The 27,165-nt window shown below is 47.7% G+C and overlaps 1 protein-coding gene across 2 annotated transcripts in view; it reads left to right on the plus strand.

The window, feature by feature from the left end:
- Nucleotides 1–1,161: 1,161 nt before the first annotated feature.
- SMAD2 (SMAD family member 2) overlaps nt 1,162–27,165 on the plus strand; it is a 39,090-nt gene continuing 13,086 nt past the window's right edge. For both annotated transcript variants that reach the window (XM_083155307.1, XM_083155308.1), the window contains exons 1-2: nt 1,162–1,505; nt 17,137–17,411. In XM_083155307.1, the coding sequence (XP_083011433.1) occupies nt 17,176–17,411 (236 nt within the window). In that variant the 5' untranslated portion in view covers nt 1,162–1,505; nt 17,137–17,175. The remainder of the gene's footprint in view (nt 1,506–17,136; nt 17,412–27,165) is intronic.

Below are 27,165 nucleotides of genomic sequence, written 5' to 3' on the forward strand. Positions count from 1 at the left end.
GGGTGCTTATACAATTAAACATCGTATAGGGGGCTTATACAATTTTAAATCGCATCACAGTGCATCGGGTGTATGCCATGCGATGCGATTATATGTTGTGCGACCAAATATCGTGGGCGCCGTGCTAGTGCACAAGTACCGTTTGTAAACCTCAAAGCAGGGTCCACATACTTCTCAGTCAGTTTGTTTTATTAGTGTGTGTGTGGCGACATGGATGCTATATAAATACAATCATCATCATCATAATAGTATTAGTAATAATAATAATAAGTTATAAAAGTAGATGTAATAATAATAATAGTAGCCGTAGTAATAATAGTTGTAGTAAAAATAATAATAAATAAATAATAACAGAAGCAGTAATATAATAATAAACGTAGTAATAATAATATTTATTTATCACCAGTTTCTTATATAGCACCATCATATTCCGCAGCGCTGTACAGAGTATAGTTGAACACTCAATCAGTCCCTGCCCCACTGGAGCTTACAATCTATATTCCCTACCACATGTACACGCACACACAGACATTCTAGGGTTAACTTGTTGGGAACCAATTAGCCTACCAGTATATTTTTGGATTGTGGGAGGAAACCGGAGTACCCGGAGGAAACCCACGCAAATACGGGGAGCATATACAAACTCCACACAGTTAAAGCCATGGTGGGAATGCGAACCATATAGTAGTAGTAGTAATAATAATAATAAATAGTTACAATAATAATAACAACAACAACTGGGTTCCTTGCAGACAGCCACATGCCCCTGCTGCTGCCTCTTAAATATGGATCCCAGCCTGACACAGATTCTGCTGCCAGTTATGTCTACGCATGCGCACACGCCTCCTTTTCTTCTCCCTCCGTCAATCAAGCGCACTCCACGCCCACTCCTATCGCGTCACAAAAGGCGTGGCCTCCCTCTCGATTGACATCCCCTCTCCACAGCTTCTCTGGAAACGTCACTGTAATGTTCTCCCGCAGGCTACGACACGCCCCCAGTGGGCGGGGCCTCCCTCGAGCCCTCCCGCCCCTCCTCTGTGCTATGAAAAAAAAGATACCGTGACGTACCAGTGGACGAGAGAAGGGTGGGGCGGATGATGAGTGACAGCTTTGGCAGCCAATCGCATCCATCGCTTGCTCTGCGTACTCCAATGGGAGTGTTGCGGCCGAGGCGGCGGGGCGGAGCTGCGGGCCGGTGCGCGGTGGCGGCGGCGGCTGGGACTGTGTGGAGATCTGAGTGCGGCGGTGCCACAGCTGTAATAATATAATAATACAATAGCGCCGGCGAGCGGCCTCCTCCTCTTCTCCCTCGCACCGTCCTGTAGCGGCCTGGTCGCTGCCTATCTCCCCCTCCTCCTTCCCCCCCGGCCGCCTAGGCCTCGCCGGGCTGAGGATACGGCCTGGACCGCGGCCTACAGGTGGGTGACGGGAGCCCGCCCGAGCCGCGGCACATCCCGGGGCGCCAGGCAGGAGAGACGACGCCACCTCCTCCCAGAGACCTCCAGGTAACTGCTCTCCCGGACACCTCACAGCTCTGAGTGCAAGCTCTTCTGCCCAGTCTCATTCTGCTGCCGATACACAGCGCCGTGTACACTCTGGGGGCTCCCTACCCCACAGCTGTGGGTCTGACAGTACCCCTAGGGCAGTGGTGTCAAACTCCCAGGCCAACAGCTGCTGTGGGACTACACATCCCAGCATGCCCTGACACAGATTTTATATAATGGATTGCTAAAACTGTCAGGGCATGCTGGGATGTGTAGTTCCATAACAGCTGGAGGGACAGAAGTTTGACACTTCTAGGGTCTCCTAGCTTGTTTCCAATCAGATTCGATTGCAAGCTCTTCAGCCCAGTCTCATTCTCCTGTTGAGAATACACATGTCTGATAGTTACACATGTCTGATAGTTCCCCTCTGCCAGCTGTGGGTGCCCCTCTTGTGCCATAGCTTTTTCCCACCCGGCTAGATTGCAAGCTCTTCAGCCCTGTCTCATTCTCTTGTTGAGAATACACATGTATGATAGTTACCCTCCTCACCAGCACTGTTTACACTCTGGGATCTCCCTTCTGCCAGCTGTGGGTGCCCCTCTTTTTCCCACCCGGCTAGATTGCAAGCTCTTCAGCCATGTCTCATTCTCTTGCTAAGGACGTAATAACCACATAGTTACACATTGCTGGGTCTCCTTTCCTCCAGCTCTCGGCCTGCCAGTCCCCTTCGTGTCTCATCACCAGGCCAGATTGCAAGCTCTTCAGCCCAGTCTCCTGCTGAGGATACACATGATGTTATTCTTGCCCTCCTCACCAGTGCTGTTTACCCTCTGGGATCTCCCCTCCCCCAGCTCTGGTCTGACAGTCCCTCTGGTGTCGCATAGCTTGTTTTGTTCTTCCCACCAGGGTAGATTGGAAGCTCTTCAGCCCAGTCTCATTCTGAGAATTCACATGATGTATGATAGTTCTCCTTCCCAACAGCCGCTTTTGTACCCTCTTGGGTCTCCACTTCCCCCCAGCTCTGGGGCTGACAGTGCCCCTCATTGGCCATAGCTTGTTCCCACCAGGCTAGATTGCCAGCTCCTCAGCCCAGTCTCATTCTCCTGGTGAGGATGTTATTACCCTCCTCACCAGCTCTTTTTATACACTCTCGGGTCTCCCCTTCCCCCTCAGCTCTGGGTTATACAGTGCCCCTAGGGTGCCATAGCTGGTTCTCACCAGGCTAGATTGCAAGCTCTTCAGTCCAGTCTCATACTCCTGCTGAGGATATGTAATTATACTCCTTTCTCACCACATACCTGCACTGATTACACGTTACTGGATCTCTACTCTTCCAGCTCTAGGCCTGCCAGTCCCCGTTGTGTCTACTTGTTCTCCGCAGACTAGATTGCAAGCTCTCCTGCTAAGGAATGACGTGATTCTATTCCCCCTCACCAACACTGTTTACATTCTGTTTTCATCCCCAGCTCTTGCTCCGTCGCAGACCCTCAGATCTAGCCTGTCCTAATCAGGCTAGATTGCAAGCTCTTCAGTAGAGTGTCATTCTCCTGAGAATATATGGGTTATGTGGATATATATATTTCCCAGCTGCACTGTTTATATTCTTGGTTGTCCCCTCCTCCAGCTCTGGATCTGACAGCCCTCTTCTGATCAGGCATTTCCAAACTGCGGCCCTCCAGCTGTTATGAAACTACACATCCCAGCATGCCTTGCCATAGTTCTAGCATTCCCTAGTAGCAAAACTGTGGCAAGGCATGATGAGACTCACAACAGCTGGAGGGCCATAGTTTGTACATGCCTGGGCTAGATTGCGAGCTTTTCGGCTCATTTTGATTCTCAGCTGAGATTATAACCCTATTTTTTTTTTCCAGATCGGTCTACCATGGCACACTGGCTCCGATCTTAAGCACAGATAGCTCAGCACACATCATTGACATGTGTGCGATGCACCAGCGATGTGTGCTGGCTATTAAAGGTCCTGTATCCCGCTCTCATCAGGCTAGATTGCTAGCTCTTCTGTTAGCTCTTCCCTATACTCCAGTGCTGTCGCACATGCGTTGCTGATGGTAAAGTTAATGTATGATTCTTCTACCCCCCACTTCCCTAAGGTCTGGGTCTACCCTCCTCAGGTCTGTGTCCTCATCAAGCTTGCTAGTTCTTCTGACCCCTCTCATTGTCTTGCTGACCGTAGCACATATGTGAACGTAACCTTATTAAACCCCCCCCCTCCGATCACTGTTTACATTCCTGGATGTTACTTTCTATGGATGCGGACCTTCCAGTCCTCTTTGGGGTTCTGTACGTCACTCTGATGGTGCCAGATTGCAAGCTCTTCTGGTTACCACCCGATTCCTCGGTGCAGTGCAGAACATGCATTGCTGAGGGTATAGCTGATGCGGGAGTATAACCCCCTCCCCAGCACTGTTTACATTCCTGCATCTCCGCTCCTCCAGCTCCAGCTCTGCCATCCGCTCCTATCTCCTAGTGTAGCTCACAATAATCAGGCATGATTGCAAGCTCCTCTACCTAGAATCTCATTTCCCTGTAGCGGGGAAGTTTGTTGTAATCACAGTTTTCTTTCTTCTATCTCGTCTCCCAGATTTATTTGGCTGGCAGACTTCCTGGGATTTCTAATAGGGGTGAATGGTTGGCGCTTGGTTTGAGAGTCACTGTATGGAGGACATGCATGTAGCAGAGATGGCATTCTAGCGTACACCTCCCCCAGCACTGTTTACATTCCTGTATCTCCCCTCCTCCTGTTCCTGGGCTGGGGGGGGGGACTCATTGGCAGTAAATGATCCAGCCTCAATCAATGAGTCTGCAGGACCCTGCCTCCTAAATCCATCACATCTGTGTGCTGGGAGATTGCCCACACAGGTGATGCTCTTATCTGTAACGTTTCTTGGCAGGTATGTGGCTTTTATTGTAAGGAGGTGGTGTTTAAGGGGTTAATATCAGTCCGTTTTATGGAACAACATGGCAGAGAGAGAGAGCGTATTATGGAAGTGATCTCGTACTAACAGTGTTTAATGCAGGTTTCCTGCGGCGTAACTTCCAGGCTGTATACAGAAATATGTCTCTTGCACTCTGTATTCAGGCCGAGCCGCACTAGTAAACATGACCTTCTGTGGCCTGAGGTTATGAAGGGCTGCGCGTCGTTTGGCTTCCTGTTTGCTTTAAAGCGGTGGGGTGTTACATGTGCCCGTTACACCACCGCAATTACTGGTCTTTTTTACATTTTATTCGCAACGAGGGGTCGCTGTCATCTCCTATGTTATTTCATTATGTTAGTGGATTCTAGGGGAGTAGGGCCTAAATTCCTGTTTTCAGCAGACTGCACGTGTTGCGGTTGCAGCCGCTGAGGTATATTTTAGATGGCGAACGGTTGGCGGAGTGGGGTCAAAAAACGCATGTTTGCAGGGTGCGTATTTACCTCCGGCTACAATCATGTACGCGGAAAAACATTGAGCCTGCGTAGCCATCGGCCAACCCTTACAGTCAGTGTTCCTCATTATTGTGTCTATTTATTACCAGTTATTTATATAGCGCGCACATATTCCGCAGTGCTGTACAGCGAATATTTGAACATTCACATCAGTCCCTGCCCCAGTGGAGCTTATAATCTATATTCCCTACCACAAGTACACGCACACACAGACATTCTAGGGTTAATTTTGTTGGGATCCAATTAACCTGCCAGTACTTATTTGGATTGTGGGAGGAAACAGACTACCCGGAGGAAACCCACGCAAGCACGGGGAGAATATACAAACTCCACACAGTTAGGGCCATGGTGGGAATGGAACCCGTGACCTCAGTGCTGTGAGGCAGTAATGCTAATTACACCGTCCGTGCTGCCCAGTCTAGGTTGCCAATGTGCGCACTGTTGCGAATACGATCTCCGAATGGTTGCTTCACATGCTGACACCAGCAGCTGTGTAGCCTAGAAATCACAATTGCTAAAACATGTTCAGCAAACATGAATTCTTCCTTTAGCCTGTTGTGAGGGTGAGTAGTAAAGAGAGAATTGCGGGCGATTGTGAGTACATGTATAAGTTGCTGCTGTTCCTTGTTTGAGGTAGGTGCGTATTCTGGGGAGAGCCAGACACTGTTAGACTAGTCGGAGAAGCAAGGGACTGCAGGAGGATTCTCATTGCATAGTGTCCCTCAGACTTGGCAGCAACCAGATCTTTGACCACCTCAGTGCAGTCGCTGTGGAGTGTTGGGAAAGAAAGTTGTACTGGGCAGGGTTCATAGGTTGGGTGAGGTGACAGTAGGCAAGACTCTGAAAAAACATAAGGGGCCATGGGCTGAGAGAGTTTTCAAAGTGTAAAGCAGCACAGGTAGCAAAGGGCCCGATTTATGTGGAGTTTGTATGTTCTCTGTGTTTGCATCGGTTTCCTCCTGCATTCCAAAAAACATACAGACCTCAGATGGGTCCTCATACACCAAGCATGTCCAAACTATGGTCCTCCAGCTGTTGTGAAACTACAAGTCCCATCATGCCTTACCAGAGTTTTGCTATTAGGGAATTCTAAAATATGGCAAGGCATGCTGGGATGTGTAGTTTCGCAACAGCTGGAGGGCCACAGTGTGGACATGCCTGTCATACACCTTATGGAGTTAGAATTTCGGCATTACATAAGCAGAGTTCGCACTTGACGATCTACCGTTATTGCAAACATCCGTCAGTGTGTATGCTCAATATTGTTAGCGATGCGCGCTCCTACATATTAGTATCGACTGCTGTCTGCACAAATCTCAATCTGACTATATCGTTAGCGAATGGGGTCCCAGTGCGTGTGTTTGTGCGATTTATCCCGAGCGACAGGCGGACATCGATGTGGGAAGGGGACTGTCAGCGGTGCCTGCTCAATGGTCTAAAAACCCAGGTAAGAGCTGGTAAAACCCTGCTTAATTCCCAGCTAGACATTTTTACCTGGTCACCATTTCCACTGACAAAAATCGCAGATTGTTGCACGTTCACCTGCATAAATCCGGGATTTTTAGTTTGGAGGAACAGGGGTATTAGTCCTTATCTGCTCCTACCTCCAAAATCTGTCTTTACAGCTCCCCCTGTCCATATCCAGCAAATATGAAAGAGGTCATTTTAGTTTCACTTTCTGTTAGAGTAATTTGGTCCATTTAGCGGCCTCTAGTGTTCTTTGGTGGTACTTCACCTAAAAAAAAAAAAAGGTGAGGAGGATTGAGCCCTTTATATATAGTGATAGGGCACTGATTTTTCCATGGGAGAGCTGAGCAGAAAGTTGCACTTGGGGTCCTGTCTGTTGTGTCCTTGAAGTTGGCTGCAGAGTTTAGGATAGCCATGGTGGATCACAAGAGGATGAGGTGGGCAGGTTAATAATCGATGTACAGGTATTAAAAAGAAGTTTTGTGGTTAGCGGAAGTGCATTTGGCAATGTCCGGACCCTTTCCATAGTATAACAGTGTATATGAGGAAGTCATCAAAAATAAGAAACTTCGTAATGTTCATGTTTTCATCCTTTTGCTTGCAATTCTCCCTAACCTCAATTTCAATTTAACACCTACAGTCGTTTCATTACTCCTGAGTTGAGCGCAAGTCGCAAAGTGGTTAGATCCCAGTTTTCAGCATCATGTGCAAAAGGAAATGGCATCAGACTTGCACTTACTGACTGCGAAGCTGGTCAAAACCATGCTGCACTGCAGGTGGGTCAGATAGACAAGGTGCGGAGCATTTTAAGCTGGGTACACACCCAGCCGATCACAGTAATATGCACATAGGAGAAGGTAGAAACATGGATTCACAAAAAATGGTTTAAGTGAAAGAACAAGCAGGTGAGAGAACTGTGAGTGTGCTGCTTGGGGAGAATAGGATTCCTACCCCATCTGTTTCCATGCCTGGAGGCGCAGGCGTAGTAGAGAGGCTGCTGGTGAGGCCGTGTTCTGATTGGCTGACCAGTGGTTGTCTTACTAGACGGGTAAGGACTTTAGAGACCGATGACATTTTTCTTGGGTGTCTGATACAGATTCAGGATTGAGAGGAAGAAGATAATTGTACTATTGAAAGTATCTTGTTTTGTTGCAACATGTTTCTCTTCTGGTTCCCTACTTGCAGATCCATAGTTTCCGAGCAAACATATTGTAACTTGTCTCCATGCTGGGTTGGCCAATCTGTTGGTGAATCTTTCCGTTTCTGTCTCCTAACACGAGAAGGATAAGGTTTGTTGAATGACGTAACCCAATGATAGTCCGACAGTCAATCTGTCGACCAAATATGGTTGACACTGCTTAATGTCGACAGATTCCCATGGCCAACAAACTATTCTTCTTCTTTTAAATTTCTATTTTATTTTAAGTTTTTCAGACTTTACCATCCATGTGAATTACAATTGGGAATAGTAACCCGTGCTTGTGGGGCGAGTGAAGCCGTACACTAATTAGGTTTGTGTGGGCCTTTAAAATGGTAAATGGCACCCAAAAAAAAACCGGGTGTCCAAATTTTTCGACTACCGTTTCCATGAAAACATTTTGTACCTGTAAAGTTTGGAGTTTGTATGTTCTCCCCACGTTTACCTGCCTCTCCCTCGGTTTCTTCCCACACTACAAAGTCATTGTGGTAGGGGTAATTGGCTTCTGACAGGGACTGAGGTGAGCAACTGAAATGTCTCTGTGAAGCGCAGCAGAATGTGACTGTGCTATGGTATATAAATAGCTTTTAATAGTAATATAATATAATCCCTTGTAGGGGTCATTCAGGAGCGTTGTGCACCTGTGCTCATCGGCTCACAGTACTGATTTTTGGTACTTTACGCAGAAGCAGGATGTGTAAAGAAGTCCTGCTACATAGGATGGCTGTTTTTGAGGGAGGGGGGAGGCAGTGACTGGCTCTGTTTAGAAAAACTGAGGGGTGTCCGCCTGTTTGGGGGTGGAATTTCCTGGCTTGAGCGGTACGATGGGTACAGCAATGGTGGGAGAGCGATACGATGTCTGGTTCTAGGGCACAGGTCAAATTGCTACTGTAGCGGGGGGGCGTCTGTAATAGACCCTGCCTGCTGCGTTACCATGCGGCGCTATCAACTCAACTAGTGATCGCAATGCTGACCGATCTTGTTAACTGATACTTTTCAATGTAAGATATAATTAACTATATGGACGGCGCTGCTAATCACCTAGTTTGTACAGGGCTAGTCGTGCGGACAGTAGGTCTGCAAAGTGTAAATGTCCTGACTGCACAGCGTGCTGCAGAATATAGTCCGTTCCGGGTAACTGTTGGACGCATCCTGCGGGCACGTACTGACCTTACGCCCAGTATTCGTTCCCAGACCTGCTCAGAGCTCCATTGCTGGGTCAAGACTGGTTTTTGCAGCCCAAAGGTTCGCTGAAAGTGTCAAAACTGGTCCGTTTGGTTGCTACCCCTCTGGTCGCTGGCTTATTAAATGCCTGCAAGGTGCCTTTGGGGAGAGAGAGAACCATAATTATGAAGCAAAGGAGGTGCTGTATCAATGCTTGGAGAGAGGTAAAGTACTAACTAATCCACTATTGTCACATTAGTCTATTTGCTAATCCCTGGAAAGAGAGAAACTACCAAACTCGGCTCCTAACTGCCATGTTACAGGCTGTGTTTGAAAAAATGGTCTCCAGGTTTCGATACATCTCCTCCTATGGTTTTGATCATTCTACCACATTCTTATTTTACGCTGCACACAGAGGTCTGTGTTTCCACTTCTGTCTGCGGAATTCCATTTGTATCCAAACTGAATAGGCAGTCATCGGAGCAATTCAATTGTACCTCCCTTGGGTGAGAATGTTGCATTTGTGCTCTCAGAAGTGTAGGAGGTTTTTTTTTAGGCAGGGTGCTGACCACTGGACAGGGCCGTTTTTTTTTTCAATCGGGAGGGCACATTTTATATTAGCAATTTTACATTAGAAAAAAACAACCATATATAAAGAAATTGCATAATGCACTATGATTACACCCATTAAACCTGGTCATACTCTGCTATGCCCAGTACATATTCTGTCGTAATGACAATTACACATTATGGCACATCCTGCATTGAGCAGCATGGCCCTCGCTCCGACAAAATAGAAATAAACTGTTGTTCAGCACCGTTCTCTTTCTACTGTCGATGCCGTACATCGTAATCGGATGCGGGTGAACATGGTGCGATTTCCACTAACTTGCTATCGATTTTCACTATATAGTCAAAATCGATAGCCCGAATTTGACCGTGTTTACACAGCGATAGTGTGGTACTCTCCTCCATCACTGATACTGGAGAGATGGCACCACACAATCAGTATAATTACATCTGTAAGCGCTGCGGAATATGTGTGCGCCACATAAATAACTGTTAATAATGAAATAATAGAAATTGATGAATTGTTAAATTTTGGAGAATGTGTTTTGATTTAAGCTTCTGCTATATTTACCTGGGATAAAAATAGAAATATATATGATGCTACTTATATTATTTCTATGAAGTCCTTGGTTGGCAGCTCCCAGTTCACCCCAATAATTCATACCCTTTTCACGCAGCAGTCACGGGTCAGAACTGCCAATCCGACCTAGGCAATGTTGGGGTTGAATGCTGGCGCCATGAAACTACACAAGTACCTATGCCCTTACTGTAACTAGTCTGTGCCATATGTCACTGGGGCAGATGTATTCAGCCTTAAAAAGAAATAAACCCAAGGGTGATAGTGACAAGTGTCCAGCCAATCAGCTCTGAACTGTCGACTGTCACCGCTTGTACGATTGCAGTTAGGAGCCGATTGGCTGGATGTTTGTCACACTTTATCATCCTGGCGTTTTAAGGCTTCATCCAACTGACCCACGGTGCCCCAGTATAAATTGTGGTCACACACATCATTCTGGCATCCTCCTACCGTCCCCCCGCTGCTGTTTTATACTGGTAATTGACCATTGACTTGGTTTGGCAGGGTCTGTGCCTGCCACAGAACTACTGCAGTGCCTAATAACGCTATCCGTATCTTTCAGGCACACATTACCACTGGATCATGTCCAGTCTGGCCTGCCACGTGTGTGCCAAATCGGACATTGATCTGGTCACTCTGGGCCAAATATTAGGTTGCTTTATAAGGATACAAAAACCCCAGTCTAGCGCATGGATCTCTGTACTGAGGCATCATTAACCCTGTTCCCGCCATGGGTGAGTGGGGCTGTCTGTTTCCTATGACCATAGTGGATCTCTCCTCATTGTCTGCGCAGATGGTTCAGCACTGGTCAATGCGGTCAGCCTTCATTTCTTACCCACACCGTCTGCCCAGTGTGTCTGCCACGATACCGGTTTAATATATAGTAATTCCACCAGGCTCCGTGGTAAAAAACTCAGCAGTGAAGAGGTCATTCGGAGAATGGCACTCTGACCTCCGTATAGAATACCTCCCCAAACCCTGGGTTTTATTTATATATTGATAGATAAATAATATGTTTCCACTGTAGGCCTATGTCACCGGATGATGTAGGTTAATTTTCACTTCACTTTCAAGGAATGCCAGAATCTAAAACGATTTAACGATAAACTTGACAACAGACGGGTGTGCTCGTACCCAGACTTGTTACTAAAACGCTTTAATATTTTACTTTGCCTCCATCTGCCAGTTGTAGAACCAGGTTCGGCTTCAGTTTCCATAATCACCCCCCCCCCCCAATATCTATATAATATAGGCATCGTAGAAACCTGCTGTTTACTATATTTGTAAGCCTGGTTTCTCCTTCTGCCGGTGCTCTAAAAATCAGATGGGTTAAGGCTGCAGTGATGGCTAACCTTGACACTCTAGCTGTTGTTGAACTAGCATGCTCTGCTACAGTTTTGCTATTTGGTCATGCTAAAAATGATGTAGGGCATGCTGGGATGTATAGTTCAACAACAGCTGGAGTGTCAAGGTGTTGCCCATCCCTGGGTCAAGGCCTTCAGCACCTAGAAAGGGCCAGATGTATCAAGCTTCAAAAAGTGATAAAATGGAGAGTGATGACCAGCCAGCCAATCAGCTCCTGCCTGTCATTTTTCAAACCCAACCTGTGACATGGCAGCTAGTAGCTGATTGGCTGGCAGTTTATTAATTACATTACTTTTTGAAGCTACATACATCTGGCCCTAAGCCCCATACACACTAGGCGATATTGTTAACAATATTGTATATCGCGGACACTCAATGTTGTTAACGATGTGTAATATCTACTGAACGTGCAGGTCAGTCTGGTAATATAACCAAGTGCATGTTCAGTGGGTCTCGGTGATGTCACTGACCGGTCTCAGTGTGTACAGACAATATATCGCCGCAGTCATGCAGTGTGTACGGGGCTGTACTCTGCACATTTGCATTGCCAGACCAGCTTCTTGACCAAGGTACATCACTAACGGTATTGCTCAGGGTGTGTGCAGCCGCCCATCTTTACAAATGTAATAACGATAGATCTTTAGAGGAATACCCTGCTGTTGGCGATTTTCCCAGTGGGTTAAATGCACGAACGACCTGAAGGAGCGATGAATAAATCACGGAGCGCACAATAGTGCATACACATTCGATGATGTGAACGATTTTGAAAGTGCCAAACCATCGGAATCTGGAACATCGTTACTAACCAATAGTTTACTGCGTACCCAGCATGAGACTTGCTTTGCCTCTGATAGGTGAGAAGGGGCGATATAACGTGGCTAAGCTCAGACAGGGGCACAAACCAGCGCCTGAGAAAGCGGTGTTTGTTATTGGTCAGACGAATGATGAGGACAGTTGCTGGCTGCAGCGGATCACCTGAGAATGTAGCTGTTGCTGATGCGTTCTGAGTTGCTCTTGTGATGGAGAATTTTTTTTCTGATGTGTTTTGAAGTTTTATCGTTTCCTAATAGCGCTTAGAGTTGGTTTAGTATACCGCTTTTACATGGCAAACCCGGGTCAGGTCCTTTCCCACTGAAACCTGGTCGTCCATGTAAACAGTATGGATGTCATAAATTAGACTTTTTGTGGCTCACAAAGATGAGATGCCAAAAGGAGACATAGGAGCAGCCAATCAGTGCCTTTTTGCTGTTTGCAGGGTTGAATAAACCTGGTCAGACCCTTTCACACCGCACATTGAACCGGGTCTGACCCTTGTTTAAGCCTGCTTTATTCTAGAGATGTGCAGGCTCTGATTTACTCTGATTTCAAAGCAGGATCTTATTGGCTATTAACTGTCAACAACTGTCATGTGATTTGGGATAGCCAATAAAAGATCCTGCTTTGAAAGCAGAGTAAATCAGAACCTGCACATCCCTACTTTATTCCCGGCTTGAAATGCAGGGTTGCTCGACCCAGGTCATTTCACTTCCATATTACCCTCTTCACCTCGTCCCAGGCCGACCCGGCAATAACTTAGGGTATTTTGGCAATGTGAAAGTGGTATTATGCTCCTTTCATACCTCTTTCACGCCGATGGGGGTGGAGCGGTGGCGTGTAATGGGGCAGGGGAGGGGACAGCGCCTAGAGCTTACACTTCTCCCATAGTGTGAATGTGACCCAGGTCGCTCCCACCCAGGTTACCTGTTCACACCGTACAGCCACCCGGCGATGACCCTTCTTTAGGTCCTTTAACACTGCGCAGAAAACTGGGATTTCCCTGGGTTGTTGTTTTTTATATGCTACCTGGGTTTAGTGTGAAAGGGTCCGACTCGCTTTGCGATCTGAAAGCGTTTTTAGTCATTTTTTGGGGTTATTTAAATCCCCTCATACATTGGTGCGTTAATATATTCAGCCATAATGTGTTTATATTGTTGTAGCGGAACCACGGCTAAAGTTAACTTCTTCTTTTACTATGTTGCTTGTAATAATCCCCCACCCCCGAAGGATAAATTCACCGCATGCTCTGACTCTGCTCCCCTCCAATGTGTCGCCCCCCCCCCGTTGTGTGGTGGCATTGCCAGTTTAAGTATTAACCAGCTCTCTGTAAATGTTTCCACTTATGACCTCATTCACTTTTCTAGTACAAATGGAATGATCGCTTTGTAGTAGTAGTTTGTTTATTTATAAGGCGCCACAAGGTGTCCGCAGCGCCGTACATAGCAAGCAAGTTACAAGGTAACGTACAGGGTGTGTTGATAAAATACAGCATAAATAGGGGTATAGCTGGTAGAACTAAAATCAGCATCAGTTCAGAAGTAGGTGTCGAAATTGTCGAGGAGACTGAAGATGAAGTAGAGGAAGGGAAGAACCGGACAGGAGCACAGGTGAGGTAAAGAGGTAGGGTGAGTACGTGAGGCAGGAGGACCCTACTCATAAGAGTTAACAGACTAAAAGGAGGTGGGTGGACGAACGAAATACAATAGGATAAGTAGGAACGGAGGGGAACGGAGGCAGGATAGGAGGATCAAAAGAGGTTAGGAGGAGGAGCGCTCTGCCTCCTACCTGACTATCCGTAGCAAGACCACGCCACAGACGGCAAATAGGATACTGATCAACTCCGATGGTAACGGCCATACAGTGTGTGTGGTCATCAGTTGGTGGTGCCACGTTACACCCAAAGTTGGAGACGCCCAGTAGGGCTGGATTGATTCGGTTGTACGATGTGATTGTGCAGCCAAATCTGTCGGAGATCCGAACTCTAGCACGCAATCGCTCCTGTGTGGTCACATTTATCAGCCTGGCGATTTCTACGCTGTCTGCTTATGGTCTAGTGAACAAAACATCTCAAACCTTGATACTTGGTGACAGATCCAGAAGATATTAGCGTGAAAGTCTGAACTGTCGTTTATCTCTGATCTGTTTTTCAGGGGGTATAATAGAGATCTGTGCCGAGCATTTGGCCAATAAGAATGATTCATCTAATGACTGCAGACAATCATTGCACGAGTTGTGTTCCCGGCAGGCTCTGATGACATTATATCCGGTGTGCTCCTTATAATGTCTGGATCCCTACAGACAGGAGGGCAACGGGTGCATGTGTTAATGATGTGTCGCGGCCAGTGCCTCTGCTCCATTCTATGTAGTCCTTTCTCCTTGTTACCTTTTATAATGCCTTGACGCTGTAACATTACCATTTATAAACCCTTCTATCTTGATTCATCCATCCTGCAGCAGTATTAGTATGGTGTAAAGGCAGAGCATGCTGGGATGTGCAGTCCTACAGCAGCTGGAAGGCCGCTTATTGTCCACCCATGGTCTAGATCAGTGGTTCCCAACCTGGGCTACTAGTACCCCTGGGGGTACTCTGCAGACCAGTTGGGGGTACTTGAAAATAATATTGGTAATGGCGGATGATGAAAAGGTCTTTTGATGGCTGAAGAAGACCCATTGCCATGGAGACAAACCATGTTGTGTCATATGCCTGACCAGCAATCCACTGGGAGTTTCCCATGTAGGGTGACCAACTCATCCCTTTAATCTGGGACACATATTAATTACACAGGTTCTGTGGCTGGCTTTCACCTGGTTTTAAACTGCCACAGAACCTGTGTAATTAATATGTGTCCCAGATTAAAGGGATGAGTTTGTCACCCTATTCCTATACTACTCCTCCTTAATATAAGGACATGCATAAGGATCCGCATACCGCTAAGTACTGTCCATATTTCAAAATGAGAGGAGGGGGTACTTATCAATGAAAAGCCTAATCAAGGGGTACGGGAGAGAAAAAAGGTTGGGAACCACTGGTCTAGATCACAGGTTCTCAAAGCCCATCCTCAGGACCCCATACAGTGCAGGTTTCCTCACAGAATCACAAGTGAAACAATTCGCTCCACATGTGTCAGTCAGTAAGGAGTGCTGCTGTCTGATGACCTGGAAAACGTGAACTGTGTGGGGTCCTTTAGGACCAAGTTTGAGAACCACTGGTCAAGATTAGGGCTGGCCAAACCAGTCCTTGAGCGCTACCAATGGTCCGGGTTTTCCAAATCACCTAGCTGGTGCACAGCTGTAGTCCGTACTAAAGGCCCATACACACTGGGCGACTTTGAGCTGAAAGCCGTCCAGTGTGTATGGCCCGGCGATGAGCGATGCTGCGCGCCCCCGCATCATCGCCGGCAAAGCCGTTCATCTGCTGGTATTACCAGCAGATTAGCGGCTTTGAGGATGGCTTTGCATAGTGCTGCACTATGCAAAGCCGTCCTCTACCCGCTGATAGTGCCGTGCTCGGGCATTGAGTGGCTTTCCCCCCAGCGATCAACGCTGTCCATACAATCTGGGCATTATCGCCCAGTGTGTATGGACCTTAACTGTCACATGTCCCAGACCACCTAGCTGGTGCACAGCTATAGTCATTACTAACTGACACATATCCCAGATCACCTAGCTGGTGCACCGCTGTAGTCATTACTAACTGTCACATGTCCCAGATCACCTAGCTGGTGTACAGCTGTAGTCATTACTAACTGTCACACGTCCCAGATCACCTAGCTGGTACACAGCTGTAGTCATTACTAACTGTCACATGTCCCAGATTACCTAGCTGGTACACAGCTGTAGTCATTACTAACTGTCACATGACCCAGATCCCCTAGCTGGTGCACCGCTGTAGTCATTACTAACTGTCACACGTCCCAGATCACCTAGCTGGTGCACAACTGTAGTCATTACTAACTATCACATGTCCCAGATCACCTAGCTGGTACACAGCTGTAGTCATTACTGTCACATGTCCCAGATCACCTAGCTGGTGCACAGTTGTAGTCATTACTAACTATCACATGTCCCAGATCACCTAGCTGGTGCACAGCTGTAGTCATTACTAACTATCACATGTCCCAGATCACCTAGCTGCTGCACAGCTGTAGTCATTACTAACGGACACATGTCCCACATCACCTAGCTGGTGCACTGCTGTAGTCATTACTAACTGTCACACGTCCCAGATCACCTAGCTGGTGCACAGCTGTAGTCATTACTAACTGTCACATTCCCCAGATCACCTAGCTGGTGCACAGCTGTAGTCATTACTAACTGTCACATTCCCCAGATCACCTAGCTGGTGCACAGCTGTAGTCATTACGAACTGTCACATGTCACACATCACCTAGCTGGTGCACAGCTGTAGTCATTACTAACTGTCACATGTCCCAGACCACCTAGCTGGTGCACAGCTGTAGTCATTACTAACTGTCACATGTCCCAGATCACCTAGCTGGTGCACAGCTGTAGTCATTACTAACTCAGGGGCAGATTTATTAAGCTTGGACAATAGATAAATTGGAGATAAAGGGGAGAAGAGGTAAAAGGAGATAAAGCACCAGCCAATAAACTCACAACTGTCTTTTACAAACACAGCTGATTGGCTGGTGCTTTATCTCCTTTTACCTCTTCTCCCCTTTATCTCCAATTTATCTATTCTCCAAGCTTAATAAATCTGCCCCACACATTATCAAACCTGCTGCATTCATTCCTACTATAGATCCACAGGTGATCTGAGACACATGAACTGTTGGTAGATCTTGAGGACCGTTTTGGCCACCCTTGGTCTAGATCAGGTATGTCCAAACTATGGCCCTCCAGCTGTTGTGAAACTACAAGTCCCATCATGCCTTGCCACAGTTTTGCTATTAGGGAATGCTTAATCTGTGGCAAGGTATGCTGGGATTTGTAGTTTCACAACAGCTGGAGGGCCATAGTTTGGACATACCTAGTTTAGGCTACCTGCCCCTACGTAGCTTGTATAAGAACAGTTGTGTCTCTCTTCCAGGTCAGACGTGGACTGGTCCTCCTGTAGAAGCGCATCATTATGTCCTCCATCTTGCCCTTCACCCCGCCGGTCGTGAAACGCCTCCTGGGATGGAAGAAGTCGGCCAGCGGCACCAGCGGAGCCGGCGGCGGCGAGCAGAACGGCCAGGAAGAGAAGTGGTGCGAGAAGGCTGTGAAGAGTTTGGTGAAGAAACTGAAGAAAACCGGGCAGCTCGACGAACTGGAGAAAGCGATCACAACGCAGAACTGCAACACCAAATGCGTTACCATCCCAAGGTATATATACCTGTGTGATGCCCCCTGCACTGGTGATGGGTTTTATATGTGCAGACCGTGGCACAGGCCGCGCACCCTAACATGTATGACATCACTAACCGTCGTGGAGCTGACCGAGTACTGTGCTGAGCTGTAGCGTCATAGACCATCTATAGAAGGAATGAGGAGCTATTCTGTAATTACCCGTGTGTGTGGGCATGCAGGGGCATTATAAAGTCGCTCTGTGTGTATCAGCCCCCCCGTCACCCACAAAGAGCTTCCTGTGAATGCCTAGGCTGCGAGCTCCGCCTCCGGGTTGTGTGGTGGGGACAGATCTCGGCCAGGCGTTCGTTAGGCCGAGTCCCAGCCATTACTGGGTATTTAGTGAGTTAAGCGGATAAACACCCCTGGGAATCTTCCTTCCGTTAAATGCCGTCAGCTATAATACGGACGAGGCAGGACTGCCGGCACGAGAGCACGTTTCTATCTGGCCGCTCACATAGGCACATTATGATTTGCACCGGGAAACCAGTTGACCTGTTTTGGTAAGGGGGTCGTTATAAATTGTATTTTGCCTTGATTTCCTTGGTCAACACTTCAGTGTAATCTCAGTACTGCAAAAAAAATATTTGTAGAACCTGTTCTGCATTTGTACTGGTTTGGGCCCTCTTGGAACCCTGCCGTTCTTAAAGTAACTTTTTGTTGTTTTTTACACAGACTTTATTAATTACCTTTTTTTTTTTCCCCTTCTTGGTGGGGGGGGGGGGGGGTACACATGTATCGCGCTGTATATTGGATTGTGATGACTTCTTGCTGTTTTTGTTTCATCTGCTTTTTTATTTTGTCTGTCTCGTGGTCTTTTTAATGCATTAATACAGAGGAACGGTAGCACCTGAAGTGCTTTCTTTCATGTTATTCCTCTAGGGCTGTGGAGAGACTCTGGGGGAGTTGCTTCAAGTCTTAGAGAGAGAGATAAGGTAGAGTTGATTCCCAACCAGTCAGGCTCTGCCTGCCATGTATCTAGCACAATCCATAAAATGAAAGAAGCTGATTGGTTGGTTGTTTTGGACAACCTGGCGCCTTCTCTCTAAAGCTTGGAACCCCTCCCCTTGTGTGCTTTCCCTTGGTCCTTTTTAATACACTACATTGTATTTTTGGTCCTTTTCGATTTGCATGATAACTACTAATGATGATGACAACTATTCCTTACCCGTGGACACTGACTTCTCCTTTGGCCTGAGATGTGCAGCCACAGATTCGTGACCAGACTAGAACTGTGGTGAATGTGTTCGTCAGTCCAGTATGAGTTCCGGTTGTACAAAGTGAAATTACTTCCCACAAACGGAAAGTTGTTTTTGTCAAAAGATAGACCATAAAGCGACAACATCATTACAACGAACTAAAGCATTTGAGCTACGTCGGCAGTATTTCAATAAACGTGACGCTTTGCTATAAAGTTTAAACCTATGCTGCCGTCACAATTCAAATTCTTTCATTCCCATCACCCCAATGTGTGCATTATGCTGACCACACTCGTAAATGTAAGTGTGGACATAAGCTGTGGGACCCCCTCAGACTATGGCCAGATCTGGGAAAGATCCTGTCAAGCGGTCTGACCGATTCCGTTTTCTAACCTACAGATGTGGGGTATATCCAATGGGCTTTGGCGAGCAGTGCCAATAGCTCGCGGATCAGTATTCACCTGACCCCACTTCACTCGCCGTTTCCACCTTGCTGGGTTTTTCCAGGGAGGTGGAAACGGCGAGTGCGGCCGTCCAAAATGGTGACGGTTGCTGCTAAATACGCGGATGACGAGTATTCCCCCGGAACATAGAGTAAGGTGAGCGGTCAGCGAGTGGGCTAGATGGTGAGGGTGGCTGGTTTTGGAGAATTCTCTCCCAAAACCAGCCACCCTCGCCACAGAAACTCTCCTCGCTGGCGGCATTGAATACCGCCCATTGTTGCTGCGATGTGGCCGCTTTCACCCGATTGATGCAGCAAGTCTCACCCGGAGACGCTGCGCCGGATAATGTATATTCATAGTCGCAGGTGCGACTTTAGTGCACACGAATTGCGACAGGTGCGCACCCGTTACCACGTATTTCTCACATTGCCACATGGAGGAGCTCTGATGGGTGTCCCTAGATTTGTAGCTGCTTGAATTCTCCACTGCAGCCACGTAAAATCGGTAGCGGTAGATGGATGTAAGGAGATGTTGTCCTAGGTCCCAGTGATAGAACCCCATACACACTGCGTGTGACGGGGGAATATTATCATTTCATTTAGGTACACCGCTCACACGGGATAGGGTCACTAGGTCGACCACTAAAGGCCGACGCCTGAAAATTGGTTGCCATGGTTAATGTCGACAGGGTTGGAAGGTCAACAGCCAAAAGGTTGAAATTAGTTTTTCCCTTTTTTTTTTGTGCCGACACATTTCATGCCCTACTATCAACTTTGGCACGGCTGGAGAATAAAGTAATGTGCCTGAAGCATGGTGAGCGCAGCAGAACACGTTGACGGTGTCCATGTCGACATCCGGGACAAAAGAAAACCTCATGCCAACCTTTCGACTGTCGACTTAATGCTTGTGTCAACCTTTCAACACTATCGACATTAACCATGTCGACCTATTTCATGTGTCGAGCTAAGGCCTGTTGACCTTCAGTGTCAACCTAAATCGAGTTGACCGTGGGACACAGGTGAAAGGATTGTGGCCACAATGGTATAAATAACGGCAGTTGGTTTTGGTGCGTACAGCGGAGGTGTTCTGCGGGTTGCGCTCACTTTGCATGTAGCAGCTTGGTCTCCTGTGTGTGTGTGTGTCACTGTGAGACCGCATCGCTCCAATGCCACCACCAAGGCTCTGTCTGGTTATCCTGCCGCTGTTGTGTATTGCCGCCTGCATAGTGTTTCCATACGCCGGCGTGTATTTGTCTGTAGGTAATGCAGATGCGCATCCCTGTCTGGCCGTGTTTGTGTTCTTGTACCTTGCGGGACCTGCTGGATATTCTGTACATGCTCCATAGGTTCACCTTTACGCTACACTTAAGACACGGGAGGGCGATACATTAGCTGGCGATATGCTGCAGAGCAATGCTCTGCTGCGCACATACTGCCCAGTTACGATGTCTGCAAATGTATGCAGCACATGGCAAATCCTGCGACGTGGATGATCGCGGTGCGCCAGTCTGCAGCACCCATAGCCTTGATTTGAGTTCTGAACACAAGGGGGGAGAGTCAGAGGTGGAAGCACTGCTGGTGTCAGACGTAGAGGGGGGCTACTGTGCGTGGGTAGAAGTTCACGGTACTTATGTATTATCTGGGCTCCCATGTTAAATGCACCCCATTTTTTCATACCCCTACTATCCAACTACGCATGGAGTTGATTTTATATAGTGTGGCGAGCGCAGCGAGCCACCGTGCCCGAAGCGTGTCGAGCGGACGCGGTCTCATAAGAAAAACGGGAGCCCAGATATTACATAAGTACCAAGTTCACTTTTATTTTATGGAAATGCATCAGTCACAATGCAATATGTCAGAGACAGGATTTATTCATGTTATATGTGACACTTCCATATCTGCGTGAGACTGAGTCTGTATATGGGACAGAACCGGTATTGGGGGGGGGATCTGCAGCTGCTACATTACAGCATGTCATGTACAGATTCAGAGTCACGCAGATATGCGAGTGTCCTATCACAGTTACCAGTAGTGTTTAATCTAGAACCTGCACCTTTCCAATCCCATGCAGTTCCTCTTTCTTGCCTGGGGTGTCACTCTCTGCTGTGGTGGTTCTAGCACCAGAGCAGAGAGCGAGGAAAGAGGAACTGCACGGGATTGGAAAGGTGCAGGTTCTAGGATGATCACTAAATCAGCACAGTCTCCTCGTGCAAATAACATGTGTTATTAGAAAACAAAAATACCGCTGGGGGTACTTGAAAATAATATTGGTAATGGCGGATGATGAAAAGGTCTTTTGATGGCTGAAGAAGACCCATTGCCATGGAGACAAACCATGTTGTGTCATATGCCTGACCAGCAATCCACTGGGAGCTTCCCATGTAGGGTGACCAACTCATCCCTTAATCTGGGACACATATTAATTACACAGGTTCTGTGGCTGGCTTTCACCTGGTTTTAAACTGCCACAGAACCTGTGTAATTAATGTGTCCCGGATTAAAGGGATGAGTTTGTCACCCTATTCCCATGCTGCCCTCAGACATCAGCAGTCATCTGCCCATCACTGACAAAGGTGGAGGACGCAGTGGCATTAATCCTACCGGTGTTAGCGGGAATCCTGGAGATAATACACAACCAGTGTCTAGACACAGAAGGGCATGATTCCTGGCTGTATACTACTCCTCCTTAATATAAGGACATGCATAAGGATCCGCATACCGCTAAGTACTGTCCATATTTCAAAATGAGAGGAGGGGTACTTATCAATGAAAAGCCTAATCAAGGGGTACGGGAGAGAAAAAAGGTTGGGAACCACTGCTCTAGATCTATCAACAGGTCATGTTTTCCAGACCACCTTGCTGGTGCACATGTGCAGTCATTACTGTCATATGTCCCACACTGCATAGCTGGTGCATAGGTGCCGTCATTACTGTCACATGTCCCAGACCACCTAGCAGGTGCACAGGTGCAGTCATTACTGTCACATGTCCCAGACCACCTAGCCTGTGCACAGCTGTAGTCATTACTGTCACAAGTCCCAGACCACCTAGCTGGTGTACAGGTGCGAGCAAGTGGTGCCACCAGCACTGGCGCGCACCTACATACTGTACACCTACCCCCTGCTTACCTGTCCCATCCCCCGCTGGGCAATCCCTGCCGCCGCAGATCACTCCCCACCGCCGACGAATACTCGGGGCCACTTGGGCGTTCGGGCGCACTCTCTTCCGGCCCTCATTTCGATTTTCTTGTACATGGCTGTTCTCTTGCTGGGGACTTGCACTTACATGACTGGGCACAATGGGAGCCCTTTGGTGCTTCTTTTGGGGCCTTCTCATTGTGAAGCGCTGACTTTAATAAGGAAGTCAGTACATGGCCTCAGCCCTGCACACCCTGTAAATCTGACGATGTTGTATGCAGCATTGCTGCGCCTCAGGTGTGTCACTGGGTAACAGGCGGCGGCGGTTCACACCCTGTAACTCTGACGATGTTGTATGCAGCATTGCTGCGCCTCAGGTGTGTCACTGGGTAACACGCGGTATCGGTTCACACCTGTATAACTCGACTAAGGCTTTCTTTTGGTATTCGGCTGACAGATATATATTCTGTCTTAGTTAGAACAGGGCACGTAAGCGTCACGTATACCAATGGTTCCTTACTTTTAGGCATTCCTGACAATATTGGAAAATGCCTGTGATCAGCATCTGTCCGTTATTAAAACATATACGCTAACATTCAGAATCAGAGATAAGTACAGAAAGTATCATCTATGTATATAAAAGGCTAAATACTCCCTTACCTAGGAGGTGAAGTACCACCACTGACCACTAGAGGCCACTCAATGGACCAAATTACTCCTTTGTGTGCTAAAAGTTGTCATAACAGAAAGTGAAAGCAGTTTATGCAGGGACTGGGGGTGGAGACTTTGTGGCCTAAAAACTGTCAAAGCTCTAAGTGACTGTTAAAAAAAAAAAAACGGCCACGGCTCCAAGTGACCGTAGAAGAACCGGTCACGACACCTAGTTACTGTAAAAAAACAAAAAGAAAAACGGCCATGGCTCCAAGTGACCGTAGAAGAACCGGTCACGACACCTAGTTACTGTAAAAAAACAAAAAGAAAAACGGTCACGGCTCCAAGTGACAGTACATTGCCGAAGCCATCGTTTTGACGGTCTTTTAACTGGGTGTAGTATAACACCCCGACAGTCATTAGCCCGATGTCGGAATTCCGACTGCACAGCGGGGGGAGTGCAATGAAGCCCCTTGCGGGCTTGCTGCGCTCGCCACCTATTTTTATTCTGCGCTGACTGTAGTGCCGTAAAGCAGGGACACAGAAGGTGCGCTGACTGTAGTGCCATAAATCAGGGACACAGTAGGTGCGCTGACTGTAGTGCCGTAAAGCAGGGACACAGAAGGTGTGCTTACTGTAGTGCTGTAAAGCAGGGACACAGAAGGTGTGCTTACTGTAGTGCCGTAAAGCAGGGACACAATAGGTGCGCTGACTGTGGTGCTGTAAAGCAGGGACACAGAAGGTGCGCTGGCCGTGGTGCCGTAAAGCAGGGACACAGAAGGTGCGCTGGCCGTGGCGCCATAAAGCAGGGACACAGAAGGTGCGCTGGCCGTGGCGCCATAAAGCAGGGACACAGAAGGTGCGCTGGCCGTGGCGCCATAAAGCAGGGACACAGAAGGTGCGCTGGCCGTAGCGCCATAAAGCAGGGACACAGAAGGTGCGCTGGCCGTAGCGCCATAAAGCAGGGACACAGAAGGTGTGCTGGCCGTGGCGCCATAAAGCAGGGACACAGAAGGTGCGCTGGCCGTGGTGTCATAAAGCAGGGACACAGAAGGTGCGCTGACCGTGGCGCCGTAAAGCAGGGACACAGAAGGGGCGCTGGCCGTGGCGCCGTAAAGCAGGGACACAGAAGGGGCGCTGGCCGTGGCGCCGTAAAGCAGGGACACAGAAGGGGCGCTGGCCGTGGCGCCGTAAAGCAGGGACACAGAAGGTGCGCTGGCCGTGGCGCCGTAAAGCAGGGACACATAAGGTGCGCTGGCCGTGGCGCCATAATGCAGGGACACAGAAGGTGCGCTGATCGTGGCGCCATAAAGCAGGGACACAGAAAATGCGCTGGCCGTAGCGCCATAAAGCAGGGACACAGAAGGGGCGCTGGCCGTGGCGCCGTAAAGCAGGGACACAGAAGGTGCGCTGGCCGTAGCGCCATAAAGCAGGGACACAGAAGGTGCGCTGGCCGTGGCGCCGTAAAGCAGGGACACAGAAGGTGAACTGCATAAAGCCAAGCGTATCAGTGATGTTATACGTGCTAGATGTTTGGGGGACGTTTGGGAGCGAGCAGCTCCAGTTACCCAGGCAGGAGATCTGAGAGACAGTCAGTTGAAGATAATTGTATCCAATAAAATGATAATTAAAGTTGTTCCTGTCTGTCTGTCTGGTAATTGCACTTGGCCTTCTCCTGAATTGTGCAGTATATGTTTACTGTCTCCACTGGTGTCTCCGGGCGTGTAATCACGTCTGTCATCTGTGACTGCACAGGTATGTGGGCGGGGGAGATGGTCACTACGTCGACGTGGGAAGGTCGACAGTCAAAAGGTCTACATGCGTTTTTCAAGGTTTTTTTTTTTTTTAGCCGACTTGTGCCGACAGGCGGTAATAGTGTGCCCGAAGCATGGCGTGTGCACCGATACACTTAGACGGTGTCCGTGTCGACTATGTCAGCATTCGGGGCAATTGTTATAATCTCGTGACGAACTTTTCAAGGTTGACCTTCCATTGTTGACCAAATGCTTGTGTCGACCTAATGTATGTCGGCCCTAAACCCATACCTATGGCAGAAATGCTGGGGGTCAGCTGGGGGTGCATCATTGGCTATTTTTTGTTGCGTGCACGTATACCGGTCCCTTAAGACTTCATCTAACAGATATAAGGTACAGTTCCTTAGCAACCAATGATCTCGCAGAGGCACAGTTCCTTAGCAACCAATGATCTCGCAGAGGCACAGTTCCTTAGCAACCAATGATCTCGCAGAGGCACAGTTTCCGAACAACCGCTGTATCTCAGAGGCACGGGGCACCGTTACCTAGTAATCACCGGGGGCACCGTTTCCGAGGAACCTGTGATTTCAATGAGGTGCAGTTGGTTAGGAACTAGTGACATCACCGGGGCTCGAGGCTCCATTCATTAATAGCCAACATACACAGGCCTTGTACAGTGCTTGTTTGCCATTTCATTTCCTGTGGGCTTATTAGAAACGGAAACTAAAATCCAAGTTGATTCCCTGCGGTGGAACGTTGTTAGTCCTACAGTTGTTTCATGCTATTTAATATTACATTTCTGTTACATAAAAACCTTCCCTAAAATATTTAGGTGAAGAAAGGGGGAGCAATTCCGTTTCTTCAACTATAATCTCTTCCGTAGTGTACAGCCGTCCGTCTCTGCGTGTGCAAGACCACAACATTAACTGTATTTAGATGCTTACATGCAACTTTGGGTGCCTTTAGGCCAGAGCTGGGCAACACCGGCCCTGCAGATGTTAGTGAACTACACATCCCAGGATGCTTTGCATTAGTTTTGCTTTGTGGCCATGCTGAAACTGATGCAAGGCATGCTGAGATGTGTAGTTCATCAACATCTGGACGGCCGGTGTTGCCCAGCCCTGCTTTAGGCACGGTTATCGGTCACACTATCAAAACATGTTCCTTCGTTCTGGGTGCGGTTTGTCCATCAGAGCGTTGTCCCCAATGTAAGTGATTATGTGCGTTGCGTATAAACCAGGCCACTAATACACTGCCCAGCCAATTCCAGGAACACACAGTACATTATCCATGCTTTCCAGAGACCGTGCGCCACAATCGCAGCAGAGTCTCCGTGCGCTCTCTTGACACATATGCAGTAGTAAATAATTGTTCAACTGTGCCCAACATTGCCATTGCTTGCACGTGGGAATAAGGCCCTTCTGTGGTTAGAACATGCGGAATGCACCGGAATGCCAGCGGTGTAGCTATACTTGTAATTTTCTAAGGTGAAATCCAGTAGCTTTGACTATCAGCATAAGGAGTCTCAATGGAAACTCTGAAATCAGAATCATTCTGGTCTGAATGTCTTCAAAACAGAGACTCTATATTTACCTTTCTTGACAAACTTTTAGTGATTCTCCCTCCCAGGTTGGGAATGGAATCCCAAAGGAAAGAATCCTGACCGATCTCAGTAGGTATTTTAACTCAATCCCTAACTTTGACTTATCCCTTCCAGAGCCTTAATCTAACCTGCCTAACCCCAACCTCAGTACTTACCTTCTGGGAGTCTGCTGTTTGTCTCCTGACTGTCAGAAATTCCGAGACTGATTTGTCCGTTTACCAGTAATACATTTCAAAACCTTATGGGGGTTATGTAATGGGTTCAGAGGTTACCGATGTGATTTTGGGGTGTTCTCCCCTAAATTTTAGAACTCCAATCTGTCACAAGGCTGAATTTTGCCTTTTGCTTTAAATGTAGGTGAAACTTCGATCAAGTTCTATAAATCGTGTTCTGCTCTCTGCATAAATGAGCTTCTCCTGGGTTACAGTAATGAGGACCGTTTAAGGCTTTCTTGAAGTGACGTCCTATGGTTGTATATGATAAATGTAATTAATAAGAGATTTCAGTGATAACAATAGCTTCTATGTTTGCCACGTGTGTGCTGTCCCATAGCCCCTTAGTCTGCTATCAAGGCGTGATCACAGCATCATTAGGAGCATAATCTGGTGGCAGGATGTCGGCATGAGGACTGAGTTGTCGACGGCTGTCTGGCTTCCTGTTGTTTAGGGATAGCCACAATTTGCCTACCTTATGCTTTTTCCTGTGCTTATGCTTTTTCCTGTTCAGTTAGGCAATGAATGTGTTAAGGGTTACAATGACCTTTTTACGTGGTATCCGTATGGCTGAGGGACTATGTATAAGGGGACACCTTATAGTCAACATACATATGGTCGACGCAAACACCATGGTTTTGGGCGACATGTGAAAAGATCGGCATGCGTTGTGTTTTCCCGGACTTTTTGTTATACTTGACCATCCAGGTGGTCTCTGAGTGGGTACGGTAGCAG

Source organism: Crinia signifera, chromosome 1 (assembly GCF_055691185.1).
Source record: "Crinia signifera chromosome 1, ASM5569118v1, whole genome shotgun sequence".
NCBI classification, from domain to species: Eukaryota; Metazoa; Chordata; class Amphibia; order Anura; family Myobatrachidae; genus Crinia; species Crinia signifera.